Raw genomic sequence first — 10,631 nt, 5'->3', positions numbered from 1 at the left:
TTGCTGAACACTTGAGTGGAGGTGGTAATTGGAGCAGGTGACATATATAAGGGGCAGGGCAGAGTGCTCCACAAAGCCATCTCTGCAGCTGTCACCTAATTGCCTGAATAACTGGACGATTAATCGACTAATTGGAAGCAGGGCATCGTCTGCATAACAATAAGAGGCCCTTTTGTCAAGCATATGAAGGCTGTGGGGAGGGGGAGAGCAGTACGGTGTGGTGGCTCTTGCTGGGAAGGAGAGCAGCTTTAACAGACCTGGAAGCCCTTTTGGGACTCCTGCCAAAATCTGTGAAACCTCCCGAAAGGAGGGTGGGCATGGGTAAAGCCTGGTGTAGCACATGCTGAGCATCACCTCTGCACTGGCACTTTTTAAGGGGATTGAATTAATATGCTGAAGCCGGAGACATCCCAAATCGCCACCTGCTTTGGAAAACCTCGATGCCGAACCACTTGGCTCTCTCCTGCTTACTCTTTACTGCAGGCTTCCTTTTGCCACATCAAAAATGGGGTGGGTGAGTGGGGGGGAATCAGCTTTAATTGATGCAGGGAAGCTTATGAAAGCCTGTAACATCTTCATCAGAGCTGCTCTTGTTTTCCACTGAATAAGGCCTTTTTCAGGCACATCACTGGTAACATAAACACCGCTCTGTCTTTCAGCGTGCAGTCACTTAAAGTGTGTCTGGGGCTGCTCAGGACAGAGCTGCCTCGGTCATGACTGAGGGCAATTAAAATTAAATAGACTTTCAGATCATCAGCAGAGGCAGTAGTGAAGCGGGGAGCTCCCTCTTCCAATTATGCATGTTAGCAGGACGAGATCTTTTTATACATGACCTTAAGCATTTTGCTCGGGAAGGGATGCTTTGCTGGCAGGCAAGACCCCAGGCACGGTGAGGCTCAGGCTGTGCATGTGTGCTGAAAAAGCTGGGAGCCATCCCCCAAGCGATGATGCTGGAGGATGCTCAGCAACTCTGATTGAAACTGGGCCATAAGCAAAGGGGACAGCAGGAAGGGGACTTCATCTTGGAGGGGGCAGGAGGTGCAGCTTATGCCCACGCCTCATCTAGAACGCCGTGTCCCTTTAGGGGACATGCTGCCATCATTTGCCCTCTTAGCGTTAGCTTTGCTAAGCTAAAGCAAGCAGGTCTCCTTGGAGGAAGGATTCCTACTCTCCTGACAGTTCAGCAGCCCTTTCCTGTCCCGGTTTTGGGTTGAATTATATTCTCTGAACACAGCGATCTGACTTGTGCACGGTGTTCTGGGGAGCTGAGCCATTAATAACCTGCCGGCACCCAGAGCTGCTGCATCCATTAGTGCACTCAGATCCTCCTTATCCTCAGCTTTCTGCAAGGGCTGAGCTCTCTGCTGAGAGCAGAAATTCTGAGTCCCTAAAGCCTGACTTGGCACTTGGTACTATGTAATGTTGTCCTGCGTCTTTTACTCCAGGAATAACAGGCTGGCCAGATCCCCTCTGGGCTGGCGATGCCTTCTCCCTTTGCACTGTCATAAAGAGATTTCATTAGCGCTTCCAACTTCCCGGGCCGAGGGTGATACGGTGCTAAATGAGGTTATTAATCCTACATGACTCCAGAATTCCTCAGATGTCAGGCAAGTCACTTGGGCATCCTATAATCAATGCCATAATCTGGTTTTGCCAGAAAATGTTTGCTCTAATGCTTTTTATCTGGAGCCCTTATAGCTCCTGGAGCTGGGACTAATTACCCTGGCAGGGGAGGTGTGTGGCCCCGCGCTGAGGGATGCAGCAAGCAGGCTGCATCGCTGCAGTCTGTGGCAAAGGACTTCGAGCACTGCCCAGAGCTCCCTGGAAGTATTTAACTCATCCTCTTCTGTGGAGCAGCCGGAACAAATGCAGGGATTTGGGAGATCTGGTCACCTAAATCCTACCTGTTCCCCCCAAAGAGGCTCTGAGGTGCTTTTGAGGATTTTTGTCCTGGTGATCTCCACCCAATGTGCTCTGGCTAATACCTCCTTGATCCACTCCCAGCCTGCTCTTTCCAAAAAAGCCATCCCTTTCTTACTGCAAGGAACCCCAGTTCCCTGAGAAGCCATCAAATAAGCGCAAAGCCCGTGTTTTCCTCCTGCACCAGAGGAAAACTGAAGAGTGGCAGTGGGGAGGCAGAGTGCAGTAGTTGCCTGCTTTTTAAAAGCTTGCTCTTACACATGCAAATCTTTAATTAAACATACTCATAAAACTATAATGAACCGTTCATCTAATTAAATGGGGTGAGTCATTTCATTAATTTTTAGCAAACTGCAAGGCTGCTCTCCTGCCCTCCTCACTTGGAATTCAAAGGGACAAGCTGAACCATTTGAGGGAAATTATATTCCCTTTTGCGGTTATTTTGTTCCTTTGGCACAGGACCTGTTTAACTGACCATAGTTTATACATTTCTAATTAAAAATAAATTCGCCAAATCCTATTGCTGTTCTTGATGGTTGCTTGTTTCCCTTTCAAGCTGTCCAACTCCAGGCTGTAACGGCTCAGGACACATCCGTGGAAAGTATGCAAGGCACAGAAGGTGAGGCTGGGTTGGAGGCTGTGGGAACGGAAAAATGCAAGCAAGAAACCCAAAAGACAGATGTTCACTGGAGAGAGGCTGGTTCAGACCAGCAACCCAACCCAACCTACCTACCAAAGAGCCAATTTCTGTCTCTCCATCGGTCCGTGAGGGATCCTAAGGGATCTGCTTCACCAGGCTGACGGTAGCCTTCCTGCAGATCCTAGACCAAGTGCCTAGGTGCCTGGGGTTGATGGCCGGCAAAAATTTTGGTCTGCTCTGTGCCTCTGTGGGTAAGGAGAAGAAATGAGAGCACTCTGGCTGTCTTGGAGGCCATGGCAGCCTTAAGTGATGGTTTTCGTTACCCTATAATAGTGAGACTGGAACAGTTGGTAGACGTGCTCCAGGGGATGGTACTGCATCTCTTGCCTGGTTTCATGGTGGCACTGGTGGCCATCACCAACAGTGGTGCTGGGAGCTGCTGGTCCTGCTGCTCCCTGGCAGCAGCTGCCTGTGGGCCAGGCTGCTGGAGTGAGCCCAACATCCTTGCGCTGACTTCTGAGAAAAGTTGACATAGTTACAGAAAGTTAAGGTCTGAGAGCAGATCTTCTGGCCACGAAGGGTTAAAACAGCTAGAATGATGGGCTGCTGGATGGTTTATTTGGTTTTTTTAGTATTTGTATATTTGTCCGACTCACCTTTGCCTAACGGGTTTGGATGCCGTAGCCATGCCTTTCTCACTCAGCAATGTCTCCTCTCTGCTCCTTGATCCCATCTGCAGTTTACAAAGCTGCCCTCTAGCAAAGAAGAGGAAACTTCAGGATGCGGAGACCGAACATCTGGTATCAAAGAGAAAATCCCATCCGCTCAAGCTGGCCTTGGATGAAGGCTACAATGTTGACAGTGACGGCAGTGAGGAGGCTGAGGCAAAGGAGGAGTCCGGCTCCGATGAGTCGGAAGGGATGCTGGAGGAGGACGAGGCGGAGGCGGTGGAGCAGGAGGAGACCCACAGCCCTGAGCCGGCAGAAGGTGCTTTATCATTATTGATTGCAGAGCTGTGTTCTGCAGATGAATAAAGGGCAGGGAGTGTTAATAACCAGGAGTTATAGCTCCTCTGAATTATGTACAGGATGGGTCCTTCAATTATTACATTCAGTGGAAGCACAATGGCAAAGCTCTGGTTAAGCAGAGAGAGGATGAGCATAGGTTGTCTCCAGTGTCTTAAAAATGAGAGCTTTTCCATCAGGGATGCTCCCTGGGGAAAGACCCATGGAAAGCACGGAGGAGCTCGCTGCATGGCTCAGATGGCGGTGAGGAAGGCAGCCGCGGTCCCGCATCGGTGCCTCGAGGGGCTCAACTGGTGTCCCCATGCAGGAGCTGTCCTTGTCCCTACCTGGAGGAGGTGGGTGTCCAGCCAAGGTCCTGGCACTGTGCCGCCCCCCTGCTTTGGAAAGCCCGGTCTGGGGAGCACTGGGAGCAAGGGGCCAGGTGGCTGCTGGCTGCGGGGGCTGGGAAGCCACACGCATCTTAGTCCCACCAAAACTTCCATGTGGAAATCCCCTTTCTACCTGTGATCCCTAAATGCAATAAATTAGCTGCTGCAGAGGTACAACAGCTAGGCTTTAGTTTCAATTAAGCTTAAGGAAGACAAAGAGATGTTTATGAGCTTAAATAATTACTTTATTTTCCTCTTTTTTTTCTTTACTTTTCCTCCTTTTTTTCTTTTCCTTTTTTCTTTTCCTTTTCCTTTTCTCCTTTCTTCCTTTTTTTTCTTTCTCCCCTTTTCTTTTTCCCCCTTTTCTTTCTTCTTCCCCTTTCTTTTCTTTCTCCTCCACCCCCCCAGAGAGAAGCCCAGCGAAATTGATGCATTATGGACAAAACACGGCAACAAGTACGTCTGGGCCCAGCAAGGCCAACTATAGCAGCTATCAAGAAATAATCGCCAACTCTCTCCTAAACCTAGGCCAAATAGCAGAGGAAACCCTCGCCATCGAAGGGCAGCTGCCTGAGGCTGAGCTGCAGGGCTCCAAGCCACCATCCAATGTTGTGCACCTGGTCCATGAGGATGCGGGAGAGGAGTTAGTGGAGGAGGAGTGTGACAAGGAGATCATCATCCAGACGGAGGATGCGGAGGAGGTCATCGAGGTCACCAGCGAACGCAGCAGCGAGTTGTGTCCAGAGCACCGGGACGATGCGAACTGCGAGGAGTCCTGCAAACTGGAAAAGGCTGAAGCAGAAGAAGAGGAGGAGGAGGAGGAGGAGGAGGAGGAGGAGGATGAAGATGATGATGAGGAGGAGGATGAAGATGAAGAGGAGGAAGAGGAAGAAGAAGAGGAGGATGAAGAGGAGGAGGAGATGGCTCCTGAAGTGATCTGTGAAGAAGCTCCTCACACTTCTCAGGACACCCAGAAAAGCCACTGTGAAGGGCACTTCAGCCCAAAGCCCGAGTACTCGGTCATCGTGGAGGTCCGGTCGGATGACGACAAAGACGACGACGCCCGCTCCCAGAAATCGGCGGTGACCGATGAGTCAGAGATGTATGACATGATGACGAGGGGGAACCTGGGGCTGCTGGAACAAGCCATTGCGCTGAAAGCCGAGCAGGTGAAAATTGTGCGGGAGCCCAGCCGGCTGCCGGGAGAGCATGTAAAGCACTTCCAGGTGGACGAGAAGCAGAGCAAACCACTGGACAGCATCCGAAAGAGCTACTATGGCAAAGGTATGGGGACAAACCTTCATGGGTCTTCTTCCTTCCTATCCCCAGTGAAATAGCTGAACTTGTCTGCTCAGCACCCTTTGAAAACCAGGCTGCTGGGGGGGGGGGGTCGCAGCCCACCCAGGGGATTTAGCCACAACTCCTCAGTACCCAGAGGGGTGGGGACATCTAAGGGTCAACAGAGAATGCACAAAATGATGGTGTCCTCTACATCTCAGCAGGGAAATTGCTTGACTAAATTGCCTGTTGGCCTTGAGACTCTCTGCCTGAGCAGCAGGGCTGGTTTAGAATCCGAGTGGGGTTTAAAGTAGTGGTAGGAGTCTGGCCACAGCAGCACGAGGGACACGGCAGAGTCCCCTGGGTGCTGAGCCCGGCTGCCTGCTCGGTCACTGTGAGTGGGTCCGTGCTCCTGGCTGGGTCAGTTACTCAAACTGCTCTGCTGATTTTAGTTTTTGAAACTTCCAGTGTTACAATTCCACCTTCAGGAAATAAAATCTCCAAAGCCAAAGGTTTCTCCCTGTTTAACTGGAAAAGCGGTAGGAAGCATCCTCAGCAATATTCCTCTCCTTTCCACCTTTTCCCCTCCAAATCTGGTAACCTGCTTCCCACCGTGCTTCCCCCACAATCTCTAGATCCCTCAAGACCCGAGAAGCGAGAAATCAAATGTCCGACTCCTGGCTGTGACGGGACTGGCCATGTCACGGGACTCTACCCTCACCACCGCAGCCTCTCCGGTTGTCCGCACAAAGACAGGATCCCTCCCGAGAGTGAGTACACGGTGGGATAATGAGGGTTGCTTAAACTGGTCTGAAGCCTGATTTCCTAGGGAGAATTTCACACCTGGTGGGCAGAGCTGTCTCAAGGCCAGTGGGCACTCCAGATAGTCCCAAATGATGGGAATATTATGACTGAGTCCCTAGCATGAGCCTAATGTTAATCCTTGGGCCATGCCAGAGTTTCTGCCATGGGATGATGCTTTTCCAAGTTGTTCTGGGATGCTTCTATCCACCAAAGTGTTATTGCTCTTCATGGGAAACACTATGGAATTTACTAGGAAGTCCTACCCTTCTTAAAGATTTTTAGCACCATCCTGTGGAGAATGAGGTCCCTTCCCTGAGAATTAAAGAGGTTCTTTAAAAATCACTGCCTGCCTCCAGGGGTGTGTTAAGCAGTTCCCATCTTTACACTGAATGTCACGCGTTTTTCCTTATTTGGGATATCATGTTGGGAAGAAGGGGAAAACGTTCTTTCTTGCTGTTTAAATGTGCTGGAAGTGTTGCCGGGTGGCAAAGGCGAGGAGTCGTTCAGGATGCGCAGGATAGCTGAGTCTCCTCCTATGCTCTCCTCACTGTAAAACTCGCAAGGTGCTGTACTGAGATTCATCTAGTCCACAGAAAATATTTATCATCATCATAACAAATTTATATATCTATATGCATAGAGAGATACTTCATTTCTACCTCTCTACCAGCATCCTAAATAGCTTTCCCTCTACATATATATAAAAATCAATGTTGTATGTTTACGATAATGGCATAACAGAGGAAGAAAAAAAAAAATTAGGAGCCCTTCCTTATCGGTAATTTCAAAGGTTGCAGACCTGCCATAAACACAGCAAGAAACAAGGAGAAAGTGCAGTTTTCGTCACACAAGCTTGAATGCAAGAAAAAAATATTAATAAATAACTAACATAAGCTGTGTGCTTTAGAAAAGCTCGCAAATCAAATTATTTTCCTTACTTTTAAGGTCAGTGCTGCAGGAAGCAATAATCCTGAAGATTAATTTTTTTTTTAAAAAAAAAAGACAAAAAAGAAAAATCAAACAAAGACTAGTCCTAAGGATAAAAGCAGAGATACAACTTCAATCACTTAAAACTACCTGAAATGGGGAGACCTGGCTCCAAAACAGTGGTGGGCGGGAGGGGCTGGATGGGGGAAGCTGGACTGCAATCAGCAAACGAGAAGAAAGCCCAAGCTGTGTGCACAGATGCTAATCTAGTGCTGACCTGAGCACTGCTGCCTTGTAAATCTTTTTTCTCTACTCAGACAAATTCTAATTACAGCATTTCACGTCCCCTGATTTCTAGGAAACCAGCGTACAAACCTTGATGATTTTGTCTTTTTTCTTTTTTCTCTGATTTTTATCAAGTTGTTTTTGCTTCCCTTCCCCTCTCCCCTTGCCCTTCTTGCTCCGAAGTCTTGGCGATGCACGAGAACGTGTTGAAATGCCCCACGCCAGGCTGCACAGGACAGGGTCACGTCAACAGCAACCGCAACACGCACAGGAGGTACCAGCTTTGACTGCTTCTCCATCACAGCCAGGGCAAGGGTGGCCAGCAGGGTGACCATCCCCACAAGACTTGGCTTTACTCTTGCACTGAGGGATGGTGCAACTGAGATGGGCGAGGCAGGGATAACCCTAAGAGAAAGAATAATTTGGCAAAGCAAGATGGGGCAGTGATTTCTGGCTGGGAATAGAGCAGAGCAATGTTTCCAGGCTTGCAGGTGGGACTGTGGAGGGCTCGATGCAGGTGGGGTTCCTGAAAGAGGCATTTGGCATTGGGGAAGCAGAGGGTGCCCAGTGAGGCTGCCTGGAGGGTGATGTTTGTGTTTGGTGGTGGAGCACTGTGCATGATTTCTAGGGATTTCCACATTATTTAGGTCAAAATGCTTGATGAACTGGGAAATTAGGTTCTCTTGCTGTAGGACCTCAGGCCAGATGTGGTCAGGAGGGGACAGGGTTCAGTTTGGGACCTGTATCCCGTGCTCTGGCTTTGGTTAAACCCGAGCAATTTTACAAATGGGAAGACTGCAAGTGGAGGGGATGATGCACTTAAAAGCTAGAAACCTTCCAAAAAGCCAGGGTAGCTTTTGCTACAGGGATGCGCTCATGAATTTATGATTTACCATTTGTTGCTCTTGAGCTTAATTGGCAGAGAGTGATGTCCCTGTGAGTGTCAGTGCGCTTGCAGGTGTGAGGTGAGTTTGTGTTGTTACTTGTTCAGCCATGGAGGAAGATGGTGGGTGCTTCATCATAGCTGCTAGAGGAATATTAGGGAAATCTGCTTGGTTAATTAAGAAGTTCAGTTTGGTGCAGGCAGCAAGCAATTGCAAAGAGCCTGAACCACCTGCTGGTGTTAGGGGTTACGGAGCGAACTTTGGACTGAGACCCAGTGGGGTCGGAGCCCTGAATTGCACGTGGGGCTGGGCTGGGGTTCCCTCCATGCTGGCTGTTCCAGCGATGAAGCTGCCTGTGATGGCTTGGGGTAGGCTGGGAGCATGCGGGTTCTGCTTGCGAGGGATTTTTACCTTCCCTGAGCAATCGCAGTAAGATCCAAGCTGTCCCGGAGAGGCAGAGCCAGGCTGATGCACAGGGCATGTGTGAGCAAAAGCCATTACAGCCCTCGAGCTTCCCCAGGCACCGGCGCGCTGTCAGCCGTGCACATCAGAAGTGCAAATGCTTCCCTGCAAGTGCCCTTCAGAAAGCTCCCTTCAAATGGCCCCTGCAAAAGATCCATATAAATACAAATCAGAAATGCCATTTAACTGCTAAAACCACTCAAAGGCACCAGCCTGTCCCTTTCTACCCCTGCTGTGCTCAAGCAGGGGGAGCTACGTCCCTGACCCACCACCGGGCCCTGGGGATGTTCCGGGGCTCATTCCAGAGAAGTCTGGCACTTGGTGTTTGGCTGCTTTGCCACTTGCCAAGACTAAGCGTAAGCTAGGATAATGGTAATGAAAAAACCCTTTAAATGCAAGCACTATTCGCATGGGCTCAGTGCAGCTCTGGGACCCTGAAATGAATTTTTAACGCTCATCCCTCATGCTTGCTTTCCTTCTCTCTTTTTTTTTTCTCCTTCTTAAAAAAAACAACAAACAAACCACAAAACAAAACAAAAAAAATTTCCACAGTTTATCTGGGTGCCCCATTGCTGCTGCTGAAAAATTAGCCAAATCGCATGAAAAGCAACAAACCCAGTCTGGTGATCCTTCGAAGACCAGCTCCAATTCTGACCGGATACTCAGGTAAATGGGACCACAAAGCGCAGCGCCGCGTAACCAGGCTGCCCCAGCCCTCCCCGTGATGCCATGCTTGCAAGAGCAGCCGTCACGGCTCCCTCCGGCTGTATCTTGATACTGCTGAGTCCTGTTATTATGATCATAGGTCTCGCCAAGGTGGGGAGATATTTAATTGATGATCCCAGGGAGGGCATTGAGGACAATGAATTGCTTCTGTAGCATCAATTAATGCTGAGGCTACAGGCCAAAGGGTTTTACCAGTGCAGCAGAAGGCATTTGTGCCGATTGCTCTGCAATGCAAACTGCCAGAGAATGATGGCTATTATATTAGCATTATAAGTAGGGTGGGCTTGGGGAGGGGGAGGAGGAGATTTAGGCTGCGTATAAATCACTCGATGGCAGTTTCGCCTGAAGTCCACCCACTTTTCATCCTTAGCCTGCACAGTTCAGAGGAGAGAAACCTGCCACTCATTTCCAAACCAGTCGCATTTATTTTGTTCTTTCACCCATCTCTATCTTCCCGGGAGAAAGGGCTGTCTCACGTTAAGGGTGTCCCTGATAGATGCTGGCTTCCGTAGCTGATGTGATTCATGAGGCTACAGATGGATTGTAATATGGTTAGTTATTTTGCGACAAGAGCGGGATAAAAACCGCAGTAGGAGCCTTGAGCAGCACTCCCACAAAGGCATCAAGGCCTGATTAATTTATTTATTTGCTCCCCAGGACTGCTGTGCACCCTGGTGCGCCAGCACTTGGTGCTTTGGAAAGGCCATTCAGGGCAATTATTTATTTATTTGCAGCAGAGCCCGTGCCGGGAGCAGAGTGCTCTGAGCACATCATGAGGACAGTCCATGCTCCAAGGAGCTCCCGCTCCGAGGACTGGCTGGTGGAAAGAGGTCACGGGAAGGAGAATAACAATAGGCCATTTATATACAATTTCTATGCAAGACAAATTGATTCATGATAAGCAGCCCAGCAGAAGCGGGTCTTCCAGAGGGGCTCTGCAGGCAGGGGAGAGGCCCTGTGCCTTTGCAATGAACCTGCAGTGGGGAGCAGAGCAAAACTGGGGTCTTCATGCCCTTGGGTTCCATCCTGTGTCATAGGTCCCATAAGCGGTCGTGCCCAAGTTTCTACAGCTTTTGGAAAATGCTACCATGCCATGGCAGCCTGCAAGAATATTGTTTTGGATGAAAGCGACACCTCGGTGTTTTGCTTAAAAAGAGAAAAAAAAAAAAAAAAGAAAAATATAAAGGGGGAAATATAAAAAAAGTAATCAAAGAGACCCAAACCAGATTCAGACTTGCTGAGGGAGAACCAAAGGGCTGTCGCTGCATCTGCTTCTTCAGTAACCCCTCAGGGACAAGGCACAGCTAGCTAT

The 10,631-nt window shown here is 49.4% G+C and overlaps 1 protein-coding gene across 10 annotated transcripts in view; it reads left to right on the top strand.

Annotated features, from left to right (window-relative positions):
- MYT1 (myelin transcription factor 1) overlaps positions 1-10,631 on the top strand; it is a 124,866-nt gene that overhangs the window by 78,099 nt on the left and 36,136 nt on the right. For 7 of the 10 annotated variants that reach the window (XM_080404003.1, XM_080404006.1, XM_080404004.1 and 4 more), the window contains 6 exons: positions 2,477-2,539; positions 3,300-3,547; positions 4,362-5,237; positions 5,867-6,001; positions 7,383-7,521; positions 9,146-9,259. In XM_080404003.1, coding sequence (XP_080260129.1) covers positions 2,477-2,539; positions 3,300-3,547; positions 4,362-5,237; positions 5,867-6,001; positions 7,383-7,521; positions 9,146-9,259 — 1,575 coding nt within the window. The remainder of the gene's footprint in view (positions 1-2,476; positions 2,540-3,299; positions 3,548-4,361; positions 5,238-5,866; positions 6,002-7,382; positions 7,522-9,145; positions 9,260-10,631) is intronic. The other 3 variants (XM_080403999.1, XM_080404007.1, XM_080404001.1) reach the window with 1 other exon arrangement.

The sequence above is a fragment of the Falco punctatus genome, assembly GCF_963210335.1.
Source record: "Falco punctatus genome assembly, chromosome: 10".
Classification (NCBI taxonomy): Eukaryota; Metazoa; Chordata; class Aves; order Falconiformes; family Falconidae; genus Falco; species Falco punctatus.
Note: the sequence above shows the minus strand (reverse complement) of the source record. Positions and strands in the feature narration are given on the sequence as shown.